This window comes from Rhamphochromis longiceps, linkage group LG3, assembly GCF_057381845.1.
Source record: "Rhamphochromis longiceps isolate RC_006_pf linkage group LG3, R_longiceps_female_GT1.1, whole genome shotgun sequence".
In the NCBI taxonomy this organism is placed as follows: Eukaryota; Metazoa; Chordata; class Actinopteri; order Cichliformes; family Cichlidae; genus Rhamphochromis; species Rhamphochromis longiceps.
In genome coordinates, this window is record NC_140559.1 from 35,547,788 (window position 1) to 35,561,314 (window position 13,527).

The 13,527-nt window shown below is 40.8% G+C and overlaps 2 protein-coding genes across 14 annotated transcripts in view; one reads left to right on the top strand and one right to left on the bottom strand.

Annotated features, from left to right (window-relative positions):
• The window catches only part of phka1a (phosphorylase kinase, alpha 1a (muscle)), a 31,254-nt gene extending 27,048 nt beyond the window's left edge, over window positions 1-4,206 (top strand). For 8 of the 13 annotated variants that reach the window (XM_085395569.1, XM_085395578.1, XM_085395597.1 and 5 more), the window contains 5 exons: window positions 62-100; window positions 326-487; window positions 740-793; window positions 2,010-2,210; window positions 2,292-4,205. In XM_085395569.1, the coding sequence (XP_085251695.1) occupies window positions 62-100; window positions 326-487; window positions 740-793; window positions 2,010-2,210; window positions 2,292-2,465 (630 nt within the window). In that variant the 3' untranslated portion in view covers window positions 2,466-4,205. Of the gene's footprint in view, window positions 1-61; window positions 101-325; window positions 488-739; window positions 794-2,009; window positions 2,211-2,291 lie in introns of all 13 variants that reach the window. The other 5 variants (XM_085395621.1, XM_085395656.1, XM_085395664.1 and 2 more) reach the window with 2 other exon arrangements.
• Window positions 4,207-7,963: 3,757 nt separating this feature from the next.
• leap2 (liver-expressed antimicrobial peptide 2) lies at window positions 7,964-10,908 on the bottom strand. The gene is made up of 3 exons (XM_085395697.1): window positions 10,531-10,908; window positions 9,633-9,820; window positions 7,964-9,356 (listed from the first exon to the last, which is right to left on the bottom strand). Exons 1-3 carry the CDS (start codon window positions 10,606-10,608, stop codon window positions 9,302-9,304), a joined length of 321 nt encoding a protein of 106 aa, XP_085251823.1. The 5' UTR covers window positions 10,609-10,908; the 3' UTR covers window positions 7,964-9,301.
• Between the last annotated feature and the right edge of the window lie 2,619 nt (window positions 10,909-13,527).

A 13,527-nucleotide genomic window follows, 5' to 3' on the forward strand; every position in this document is an offset into this window, starting at 1 on the left:
GTTTGTTTGTTTGCTTTCTTTTTCCTTTCTCCTCTTTTATGTTTTATTCTCTGCCTCTCAGGGCATGCAGTCACCGGACGTAGAAAGCATCGAGTCTGGGGTAAAGTTTAGCCTTATTCTCCCGCTTTTTGTTTTTACTTAGTGTTTTTGTTTGTTTGTTTTCTTCTGTTTTCCTGTAGTGGCCCTCTAACATGAGCCACTGCATCAGATGTGGATTAGCAGTCAGCTGGTGTCACTGTGCCTCAAAACAAGAAGAGGGCGCTGTTCTTCCAGAATAGACGCAGTTACAGCGAGTGACTCCGCTTTTCTCTTCCCATCTGTTCAGAGGTTCCGGCTGCCGTCCATGGAATCCTTCGACATCCCGGACAAGATTCCGGTTGCTAAGGATACCAGACACGGCCAGTGGCTGCGTAGGAGGCGTCTGGACGGGGCGCTGAACCGAGTGCCCGTCGGCTTTTACCAGAAAGTCTGGAAGATCCTGCAGAAGGTGAGTTATGACTCAGATGCATATTTACTCATGAGTGTGTTTTTTAATGTTATTCACTTCTTGGATTAACTGGTAAACATTTGCATTCCACATTTTAAACCTGTCGTATAATTATTGTTTCCTGTTGTGAGCCTTCATGTGGTTAAATTTAAAACATCTTTAACGTAAAGTGACAAGACGAGATGAACCAAAAGTTTCTGTCACACTTGGACTTGTGTGGTAGTTGTGGTGATACTGATGTGCTTCTTGCAGTGCCACGGTCTGTCCATAGAGGGCTTTGTTCTTCCATCTTCAACCACCAGAGAGGTGATGTCTGATTACACACTTCACATGAAACTGAGAGAGAAATTTTACTGCTTTAGTATTTTCTATTTTTTTTTTTTTTTTAAACCTGTCTTCTTATCATTTAAATGCTACGTTGGGTATTTGGGAAAAATCTGGGATATTTGCCAAATTACATCAAAATCCTAAAAATCCTTCATTTTTTTTACTGCTACTACACTTTGCATGAAAAACCTTGACTCTATTTAATCCTGATTTTTACCGATACTGAGTAATATATTGTGTCGTTTTGTTAAGACACTAATACTTTGATCGGCAAACATTTGAATGATGTTGCACAATGAATCCTCTTGAAATCTGGAAACGACAGTTAAAAAAGGTGATATTTTTTTTTGCATTTACACTTTAGTTTAAAACCTTCATAAAGCTGTGAATAGAACAAAACAAACTATAACTTTGAATGATAAACTTAAAACAACATAAAAAAAAATAGTATTAATAATAAAAATAAGTGAGGAGAAGCTGCATTTAGTGCTTTGTATATTTGCATCAGGGTTATCGCTCCTGTATATTGTGACCACTTATGAAAACCAAAAATATATGTTGAAATATTTTTTCACTTGTTTAAGTTTGAATATATTTAGTTTTAGCTTATTTTTGGTTCATTTTACTTGTACATGTGAGTCTCATTGTAGTTAGCCTACTTATCTCTTCTTCTGCTTACTTCCCCCTCAAAATGTAAGTAAAACTTTCATCAGTCTGCAGTGTTGTCGGTCAGGTCAGCCACAGTCAAACAGCCAAAAGCAAAAACCTCTGTTCTGTTATTTGCTAGTAATTAAGATTGTTTCTACAATTTTATCATTTAAAGTTGTAATTTTTTGTTCCATTGATAGCTATTTAGAGGTTTTAAACTATGCATAAATGCAAGAAAATAACCTTTTTTATCTGTAAAGTTTAAAGAAACTCTCTTTACAGACATATCTATTGTTCATCTGCTCACCAAGATCATTAAAATTAAATTCAAAACTAAAACTAGGTGTGAAAAAACATCCTGGTTAACCAGGAATAAAAACGAAACATTTGATCCAATATTTTACAGTAATAAAAAATAAAATAAAAAACAAAAAGAACTGAAATTATCCAACTAACTGAAACCAAACTTAAAAACTAAACAGAAAAACCTTAAAACTAAATAATTTTACAAACTACGCATAAAATAAAAACTATAACTTTCCACCAGATGACCCCAGGGGAGATAAAGTTCTCTGTCCATGTGGAGACTGTCCTGAACAGAGTCCCTCAGCCCGAGTACCGACAGCTGCTGGTGGAGGCCATCTTGGTCCTCACCATGTTGGCTGACGTGGACATCCAGAGCATCGGCTCTATAATCCACGTGGAGAAGATCGTCCACCTGGCCAACGACATGTTCGACAAGGACCAGGTCAGCAGTCGCTCTAAACTTCCAGCGTCCGTATCCCTGTCATCAGCTAAAGCAGGTTGTTCTTCTTCCATTGTTCTGCAGAGGGACCTTGGTGCAGAGGAGCACATCCTGGAGAGGGATCCGTCCACAGGAATATGCAGGCTGCTGTATGACAGCGCCCCCAGCGGACGCTTCGGGAGCATGACCTACCTCACAAAGGCTGTGGCGGTGTACGTGCAGGACTTCCTGCCCAGCGGCTCGTGTGCCGTACAGTGAGAAGACGAGATGGTGCAACAGTTAGTTGTTATTTTTTTTGGTTTTTTTGTTTGTTTTTTTACTACATAAACTAACGTAACAGCCTCGCTTCGTGTTGTCACCACATGTGTGTTAATGCAGATGATAGATCAAGTTTTACGTGAATATTCGTCGTCTTCAACCATTGCTCGTACCGAAGCAACAGAATGCTGCACAAACTGTAGCAGCCACGTTAGCTAGCCTCGTCTGTTCCTCTTTTCAGGGTGCTGACTTCCTGTGTTTCTTTTATTCTCAGTAATCACCAGCAGTTCCCTACTTTAAGTCTGGCAGTGCGTTCAAATGCCTCGTGTTACTCACCTGAAAAAAGCTGTGATGGAAATCCACAGATATTCACTTCTAATGGCACACGTTAGGAGGAGGAAGCGTAAATGTGAAATTTGAAATCAGCAATTTTGATTAACCCCTTGCCAGAGCTGAAGTATTTTAACTAGTATAAATTCACATCATCCACTAGTTCAAAATTTCTTGTTTCATAAGCTTAAAATTTGTGCACCGTACTTAAACTTTCAGTGTTAATGCAAAATAAACATTGGCCAGATATTTAAATACATTTCCTAAAATATCATAGTTATAGTTATTAGCAAATGTTACTAAAACTGTGGTAAATAATGCATCTTTTTGTTGGGAACGATTTTCAGCTGCGGATTAATGCACATTTGGTTTTCCAGAGGTAGCTCTAGTAAGCTACCCATACCTTCTGATGCACACCCAGTCATTTTGTTCTGAAGGAAATATGACAGAAACTAAGTTTAGACAAGAGAAACGAGGGTCATCCGTAGTAGTTCTCAAAGGGGGGGATGAGTTAAAGCAGTTAATTTCCATCCCCTGCTCATTTTTTCATCTATTTATGGGGAAAATGAGCCAAATATACTAATTCACTCTGTGGAAATGAATGTAAATGTATCCCAGCTATAATCAACATGGCCAGAAAATACAGTTTTCCCTTTTTTTTTTCTTGCGCTCATCACTACCTTAAACATTTTCACCTCCAACCACTGTTACCTGCGTAACTTAAACATGAAGTTCGTAAATTTCAAATTAATCTTCTAACGTTTCCTAATTTATTACCTCACCTGGTCGCTCAACCTCTAAGACTCACCCGTCTTCGTATACCTCCAGTCCTGTGTGCTTGTACGGTGTATTACAAATGGAAAGCAAACAAAAAAGTAGTATTTATTTTTTTGGGTCTAAACCGTTAATTGAAGTCAGCTCCTGTAGGTAGGTGTCTTAAAGAGGCCATGATGCCTTAACATGGTTGTATTTTGAGTCTAGAAGTTTGTGTGACTGAAACTTCAGGAGTGCTGTTTTATTTAAAGCTATAAATGAACTGAATTAATTTCTCAGAACGTTTTCTTCAGCATGTAGTGTATTAATGCGTTTCTTTGCCTTAATCTTCTCATCTGATTGCTGAAACTGTAATTTTGTTTCTTTTTTTAGATTAATTGCAGTTAAACTTGAACACATTTTGTCTGTTGGCTCTTCGATGGTTCATTGTTTACGATATTGACGGCAAATTTGGAATAAATTATTAAGGTTATTGAAGAACATGCCTGATCGTGCCTCCTGTTTAAATGTCCAGTAATCAGCTGACGTCAGTCATTTTGTGGCGTTCCAGCACACTCCACGTGAACTACAGCCGATCGTATCAGAACGAGTATCGATGAGCAAGCCGGTGGTTGACTGTTTTTTTGTTTTTGAAACTAATTCTGTAATAAAATAATCAAAATCAGTTATGAGTGTTTTTAATCAGTCATGTTACTGAGTAGGTCTTTTTAAACTTTTCAAAGTGCTCTCTCCATCTTACAGTTGCCTGAACTTTCAGGCCTGTTACATGTGCTTTGTTGGTTTAACTTCATATATATGAATATGCTGCTCAAACCAAAAAATAAAGGAACAGGGAAGCAGTAAGGAAGTGTTGAAATTGAAAGGATGCCAAGAAGTTTAGTGGCAATTAAATAACCAAACTGTGAGGGCTGAATTCAAAGACACCTCAAAAAATCAAAGTGTATAAATAACGAGGCAGGCTTAGTCCATTCTTATTAAATGTAATTAGGGGTACTCAGTAGCTTGTATGGTCAACATGCCTATTTGCACCCCTGACAATGTCAGGGAATGCTCCTGAGATGACAGCTGGTATCATGGAGGATTCTCCCAGATCTGGACCAGGACATCACCGAGCTCCTGGACAGTCTGAGGTGCAACCTGGCACCGTCGGATGGACTAAAACGTAATGTACTGAGTGGCAGATCGAACTCCACGTTGACCGGCAGTGAGGTCAGGGCCCGCAAGAGGACACAGAGCCCTCAGGCCACCCTCATGAACTCGTGTTTCTGACCAAACAATCAAAATCATTCACACGCGTGTCCTGCTGGAGGTCATTTTGTAGCTCTGGCAGTACTTACCCTGTTCCTCCTTGCACAATGGAGCAGATACCGGTCCTGCTGATGGGTTAAGTACTTTCTTTGTCATTGTCCAGCTCTCCTAGAGTACCTGTCTGTCTCCTGGAATCTCCTCCATGCTCCTCAGAGTTTGCTTGGAGACACTGGCAAAGGCATGTGTTGATGTGCCATCGTCAAGGAGTTGGACTATCTGTGCGCACCCACTGTAGGGTCCATATATCGCCTCATGCTACCAGTAGTGACACTGACCCTAGCCAAATGCAGAACTGCTTGTGGTGGTGTGGAATATTTATGGCTCCTTAGCATCTTTTCAACACCATAGCCCAAGTATTGTTGCTGACCATGTCCATGACCACCTCCTGATAGATGCTTCCAGCAGGATAACACAGTGTCACAAAACTCAGATAATCTCAAACTAGTTTCAAGTTCTGTACTCAAATGGCCTCCACAGTCACCGGGCACATTTGGGATGTGGTGAGACCAAAGATTCACATCGTGGATGTCCAGCCAGTATCTGTGCGATACTGTCCTTTCAATATGGACCAAAATCTCTGAGGAGTTTCAGTACCTTAATGAATCGGTGTCACCAAGAATTAAAGCAAAAAGGGGCATCCAACCAAAAACTAATAAGGTATACCAAAAAAGGTATCAGGTGAGTGAATGTAGTGAATTAGAAACCACAGACATAACCATAACATCACTGATGTAAGTTCTTCAAATTCTGCTGAAAGGTTTAGTTAATTTGAGAAGAGTTATAAATGGTTTAAGCACAGGATCTTGGGTTTTTTTTTACCTGAAATAAAATGGCCTCAAAAGAGAAAATATTCAATCAGATAAATTAAGTATGTTAAGTGCTGCTGAACTTTAAAAAAACAAAACAAAAACAGTTCAAAGTGTGGCTGGTTACATGTATGTGGAAAGCGAACGTACAAGGATAAACAGGGACTGCATTTGGCAGGCCTGAACATGCAGACCAATGATTACTTGTCCAATGCCAGGCATGAATCTGTCTCTGTGGTTAAGCAAATTATGGTCAGTGAAAGTTTCTATTTCACGTAAACCACTTTTTTTTTTCTTTTCTCCATCTTAGTCATCTGTTCAGCTTGCTCACTGAATTATGTGATTAATTAAACACAGCGAAACCAGATGTGATTTGAAAAAACTTGATGCCAATACTTAGTGATAAATTCTCTTGTTCTTTATTGTTTGCCAAAAACATGAATACATTTCAGCTGTAAGTGTTACACTCATGTGCCAGCAATCTGTTTGATGGAGTCTGTTTCTAAAACAACTCAGATGTCGTATTCTGGCAGTATCAACAAACATACCCAGTTATAGGATTTAATCACACAAATTTACCCCAGTGAGCACAATTTTATGGCTCATACTGCACTCTATATGGCCAACACTCCAACACTGCACCAATGAACATCAGTCATGGACAAAGATGGACAAAGTCAACGCTGGGTTTCCACTCTCCACACTTTTTTTGTAAGCGTCTTGGTTGCTGACCCTGAGTAGACCTCTGCCTGGTTGATTTATTCACTTATTTCACGACGTTCTCAAAGCATGAAGTCCATTTTGTAAATTTTGGTTGTTTTTAAGAGTCTAATAGGAGGATTATCCAGGATAAAAACTTGTGACTGACAAATTGCTTTTCTTCAGTTTCAGACTTCCCAACCCAGTGGATGATGTCACGATACCTACATCCATCTTTTATACAGTCCTGTGACAAAAGCTGAATATGCCGCTTTATTCAGTAGCTTGTAGAACCACTTTTTGGCATTGCCATCGTTTTCTGCATGACTTCTTCAGTCTCTCACCTTTGGAGAAGTTTTGTCTCACTCTTCTTTACAGCATTGCTTCTGCACATTGAGGTGTGTGGACATTTGTTAATGCACAGGTTGGTGTCTGGACTTTGCACCACTGTCTTTTCTTTTTCAGCCATCCTGTTGTAGATTTGCTTGGGACGTTGTCAGACAGATGGCCTCACATTTGACTCTAGAATACTTTGGTATCATGGTTCTTATATGGTGCTTTTCTACTCTGAGCAGTAAAGTCGGTTTACACAGATTTCACCCATTTATATTCCAATGGATGAATCGGAGAGTAACTTGGGGTTAGTATCTTGCCCAAGGATATTTGGCTTGCAGACGGGAGCAGACAAGGATCAAACCACCAACCTTCCGATTAGTAGGCAACCTGTTCCACCACCTGGGCTACAGCTATCATCATTCAAATGACATTGTTTCAGAAGTCTTCTGATTTGTTCAGATGCGGTTTTGTAAACTTGAACCTTGCTGCCTTGTTTAGAGAGAAGAGGCTTTCTCCTCGCAACCCTTCTACACAAATCATACTTATTCAATCTTTTTCTAACAATACTGTCATGAACTTTAACTTTTAACTAACTGAAGCCTGTAGAGTCCGAGATGTTGCACAGTTTGTGAAATTGCATCATGGTGTTAAAACACACTTGAATGTTCCAGGTGAGGAAACTTCCAGAAGTTCTGATTTTTATAGCGGTGCTCAGACTTTCTGACAAATGCTTAATCAAGTGTATTATCACCACTTAGTTGCTCCTTCCCTTCTTAACTCCTATCGAAACAGTAAAGGTCAAACAAAATGTCTGAAAAGGTAAGGTAATCCTTGTTAAAGGACTTGGATCCAGTACCTGTACTTGCACTTTTTACAAAGACAAATAAGAGTTTGGATTACCATCTATTCTGTTTTCTTGTCAGTGAATTCAGCAGGAATGTGCAGACAAACATGCAAACAGACATTTCTGATGACTCTGCAGATTTTCTTAAGATGTGGAAAACTCCTTCAGGAGGCGTCATTCCTCTTAAATGAACACGACTTATCTCCTGCACCCACTCACACGCTTGGCTGGCTTCTCTCGTTGTGAAAGACTGAATATCTGTGCACCAGCAGCTGTTTGACTTTTGAACGCTGGCAGCAGATTCATTTGTTTACCTTGGATTCAAATGTCAGCTTTGTCCACATTATGTCCCAGGTGAAAGGTATATGAGAAGACACGAAGCAACGGCGTACAAAAGTCCACGTTTGAGTCACTGATTCTTTTGTCCGATGCTTTTATTTCACTTCATCTCCGGCCCTTCAGATGCAAGTAAAACAGTACAGTAAGCAATACACAGTACAAAGATAATTTGGGTTTAAAAGTGCAACCTGAGTGTACAAAATATCAGCAAGCACCTGCTGTGTGCATGAAGTAAACTGCAGGTGAGTTGAAGCTAAAGCTGCAACCTCCTCTTAAATTTCAGGATTTCATAGATGTGCAAATAAAAAACAAGGCTGTGCAGCTCATAGTGAGGAATCTGTTCCCAGTATTTGTACACTCAGCCCATCAGGTAGCTCGACTTTGAGACTTTGCAGATTTAAGATTGTTTGAGCATGTAGATGTCATAACGTTCCTGCTTTAAATCCTTTTTTTAAAAAACAACAAAACAAAAAACCCAAACGGTTATGGGACAAAACAAAAAAGTGAAATATCCTAAACTGAGTTTAAAATAGTAAATGAAAATGGGCACATTTTGACATTTAAAAAAAAGATAAAATAAATAAAATACCAGAATCAGCATTACAGATACTGTTAGTTAATCCAACTGTGTTTGAACCTTTTGTCAAGAACCTGAGTGTACTTTAAATAACTTTTATCTTAAATCCATAACAACATTGCTCCACCTCTTCTCAGTTTTTATACCATCACCTTTTATGTCATTTCCGCAACTTCATTCATATTCATATTCATTCATATTTTTAAGATTTCTAAAACTTTGCTTTATGTAAATGAGGAGTTTGTAGAAGGCACAGCTAGTTGTTACATTTACTTCTGATAAAGTCGTATCATTAAAAATCTGAGTTTATCACACCCTAGAAAACACGACCAATTACATCTCAGTCATAAAAATGTGGAGACTACGCATCTGCTCAGTTACAGAATTACAAATGTCCTTTAAAAATGTTTCACTGTTTTATGATATTTCTGAAGGAACGGGTTTTAAATGAAACGCTGTTATCGAGCGCCGTTATATCAGCTGTGGGATAAGTTCAAAGCCAGGGTAACTAGTAGGACACAGAGATAATAACAAAAAAAAAAGCTCAATAGTTGCAGAAATACAACTTTCTGTGTGGTTAAACTGTCATCAAATGCTTAAGGTTTGAAAGGCCTGACAATTCCCAATTAGAAATGCATCAGGTGGGGCAGTAGCTGCCTGACAGGTGCATTTAAAAAATTGTTTAGATATAATTTTACTGGAAAATAAATACAAATTCTGATTTAAAATGAAGAAGTAAAAGAAGAAGAAGAAGCCTGGGTAAGCTGATCTCCCAGTTATCAGAACCCGTCAGGATGAACATGCTGGTTGTGTCCTCGGACGTCTAATAGTTCACCGGCTGCGATGCCGAATGGTTCATCGTGGAGCAGTGTCCTGCCCTAAAACAAAACACAAGCAGATGTTAACAAAGTATCAAAGCTTATTTCTGCCAAAATTTCCAATCAGGTGTATTTAAGTGTTCGTGTTATTAAAAATAACATTTTGAAATTTTGAGGGAAAAAATACAAATATATTGAGTGGCAGATACAAGCTGCCATAGAAAAGATCTGTTTCATTTTGCAGGATTTACCAGCCCAGTGGATTTTCTGAACTTAACAAAAATCTCCACATTTCCTTTTTTCTTTCTACATTAACAATTCTGCCAGCACAGTTACCTGCAGAGGCCTGTGGAGCATTCATAGTTGTTTTGGCAGTATGCTCCGAAGGGTTTACTGTTCATGATCCGCCACAGTGGGGTCATCCGGGCTATCCTCCTCGGAGCGTGGACGACATCTGACCCCCTTAGATCTGCACTCTGGAGGAAGCTGGACTGATCCTGTGAAACCAAAGGACCTGCACACACCTGGAATACAGATGGGACAGAAAGGTATGCACATCTTCGTTAAAAGGAACCACACTGATGACTGATGCTGATGTAGTCCAGTGTATTCTGACTCAAAGCACTGGGAAGATATAAGCTTCATCAACTATTTAGTGACTCAGTGACTTCATATGAACACTGAAGACATTGGTGTTGGTGACCGTGGGGAGGAAAAACTCTTTTTTTTTTTTCTGACAGGAAGTCAAATAAGGCAGAAGCAAGAGAAAGAGAGGATCAAACACAACCAGCAGGAGAGAAAACCCTTTCAGTTACACTTTAGTTCTTAACTGTGGACACTCCACAGAGGAAAATATGAGTTTATGCCTGATGTGAAAAGTGGGAAAATTCAAAGCAGGCTTTCACAAAAAGGGTTTAGATCCAAAACTAATGGAAGTGAAAGATGCTGCTGGTAGACTTATAAGAGATGAATACATTAGAGGGTTATTAATGTAACCATAGTCTAACAAACTTATCACTCTATCCTTTAAAGAAAGGCAAATTGGACTTTAAGCTGATTTGTTTTTCCTCACTTGGAAAAACAATTGAATAGAAACAAAAGTTACATGTTCTAATTGCCCAGGATTACAATTATAGTCATAATCAGGTTATGGGTGTTTCCTGATGACAGGGCAGAATGAACAGGGTAAATTTAACACCACATCTGTGGTTATTACTAAATTTACTCCACTCACCTGTTGAGCCACCATTAACAGGACAATGCACAGTGCTGCTGCTGCTTTCTTTTGGGTGAAGAAGCCTGTCTTCTGCATCTTTCCAGTGGACCGGGGTGTTTGCTGGTAAGTCTACGGAGATTCTTTGCTTTTATCGTCCTTTCTTTCTCTTTGGCTACGTTGCTCAGCCTCAACCTGGAGGCTTCCCTGATTTCCAAGACTTTGTGGAGGTCTCAAGCACCCCTGCCAACTTCCAGAAGTGAGAAGAAGTGAATCTGGAACCTATAAGTCTTTTCAAGTGAGCCTGACTTAGGGGATTTCAGGAGGGCTCGTCTCTCTGTTATATAGTCAGGGCCTGATCCCTGGAGAGGGAGAGCAGTGAGGGCGGGAGAGGGAGTCACAGTCCATGCAGCGTCCACCCCATTTGCTTCATCTCACCCTCTTTGCCTCTCTTATCCAGTCTAAATGTCACATGATGTGTCCAGTATGTTCAGAGAAAGTCCTTTCTTATTACAAAGACAAACACATTTTTTTTTCCTTCTGTGTCTAATGTGAGCACAGAGGCGCCATACACGGCCCACGTGACGGTAACACAAGGGCAGCTGGGTCAAACTCGTTTGAGAGAGGTTGCTAAATTTATGTGTTTCTATTTCAATGCATGTGAATGAACTTTGAGGATGATAAGGTTTTTATCAATCTGTGTTCTGCAATACATATTTGAATACCAGGGACACTGACATCATGCACTTATATAATGTAGCTGGTGCAAATTTATGAGGGTAGGGTTTACATAAGCAAACATAAGCAGGGATGTGGTATGTGTGGCAGATGTGTGCAGATGTTCTCAGTCACTCCAAACAGACTAAGATTAAAATAACACCAAAATTAAAATGTCATTTTCTTAAAACTACAAAAAGAGAACGTTTTATTCATCATTATATGACAAAAGATCAGACTTAAAGACAAAATGTAAACGGTCTCGCTGTTTATCTTTTATAGGTTTAAGCTCAGAATAAAGAACAGCTATCTAAAAAAAAAAAAACATCACCTGGTTTATCCATCTTTCTGGCTGTAAAAATGATAGAAGCTTTCAAAAGATTCATTTATTCAGTTCAGTTCAATTCAATTCAATTTTATTTATATAGCGCCAAATCATAACAACATTCGCCTCAAGGCGCTTTATATTGTAAGGTAACAATAAAACATACAGAGAAAAAAAACCCCAACAATCATATGACCCCCTATGAGCAAGCAATTTGGCGACAGTGGGAAGGAAAAACTCCCTTTTAACAGGAAGAAACCTCCGGCAGAACCAGGCTCAGGGAGGGGCGGGGCCATCTGCTGCGACCGGTTGGGGTGAGAGAAGGAAGACAGGATTAAGGACTACTCAAGTGGATGTGCATGATTCTCACACAGTTCTTCTGTCTAAAACAAGATGTTTTAGCGCCTCTCAGTGGGTTTTTATCTCTCAGTGGATCAGGTCAGGAGGCAACTGAGGAAGCTTCGCCCCAGAAAGGCAGGAGGCCCAGACAAGGTGTGTCCTAGGATGCTTAAGGCGTGTGCTGCTGAACTTGGGGAGCCGCTACAACGAGTCTTCAACCTCAGTCTGCGACTGGGGAGAGTGCCCGCCCTATGGAAGACATCCTGCATCGTCCCGGTCCCCAAAAAGAACCGGCCCAATGAGCTGAATGACTTCCGACCGGTGGCACTGACGTCACATCTTATGAAGACTCTAGAGCGGCTCTTCCTCAACCTCCTCTGACCACAGGTACAACATGCCCAGGACCCACTACAGTTTGCATACAAGGTGGGTGTCGGAGTGGAGGATGCCATCCTGTACCTCCTACACAGAGCCCACACACACCTGGATGGGGGAAAAGGCACGGTCAGGATCCTGTTTCTTGACTTTTCCAGTGCCTTTAATACCATCCGGCCCTGTATGCTTCAGGAAAAACTGAACAGGATGGAGGTGGACCCCTGCCTGGTGGCTTGGATCTCCGACTACCTCACCGACAGACCACAGTACGTCAGGCTGAAGGACATCACATCTGACACAGTGGTCAGCAGCACAGGAGCACCACAGGGAACTGTGCTGTCCCCTCTTCTCTTCACCCTGTACACCTCTGACTTCTGCTACAACTCTGAATTATGCCATATTCAGAAGTTTGCAGATGACACGGCCATCATGGGGTGTATCTGGGATGATCAGGAAGAGGAGTACAGAAGTCTGGTGAGGAACTTTGTCGCATGGAGTCACACAAACCACCTGCAACTCAACACCTCAAAGACTAAGGAACTGGTTGTGGACTTCGGGAGGTCTAGAGCAGGTCCACTGCCAGTTCAGATAGAGGGGGAGGAGGTGGAGGTGGTCAACAAGTACAAGTACCTCGGGCTGTGGGTGGACAATAAACTGGACTGGTCATGCAACACAGAGCACCTGTATAAAAAAGCCCAAAGCCGACTGTACTTCCTCAGGAGGCTGAGGTCTTTTAACATCTGCAGGAAGCTCCTGAGGATGTTTTACCAGTCGGTGGTTGCTGGAGTACTTTTCTATGCTGTGGTGTGCTGGGGGAGCAGCACAGCAAAGAAGGACTCATCCAGGCTGGAGAAACTGATCAGGAGGGCTAGCTCTGTGGTCGGCATGAAGCTGGACACTCTGGTGACAGTGGCAGAGAAAAGGACATTAAAGAAACTGATGGACATTATGGACAATGCCAGGCATCCTCTGCACACGGCCATTAACAACCAGAAGAGTCTGTTCAGTGACAGGTTGCTTCTCCCAAAGACAAGAACTAACAGACTTAAAAACTCCTTTGTCCCACACGCCATCAGACTGTTTAACTCCTCTCTGGAGGGGAGAGGGAGGGGAAACAGGAGGACAAAGGAGGGGGGAACAACTAAGCTGTAGTGCCTCTTCACCTCACTGTGCAATACCTTGTGCAATACTTTTTGTAAATAGTCAACAGTGCAATAGACTCAATACTTGAAATGTGCAATTCACTTGTATTTTTATTTTTT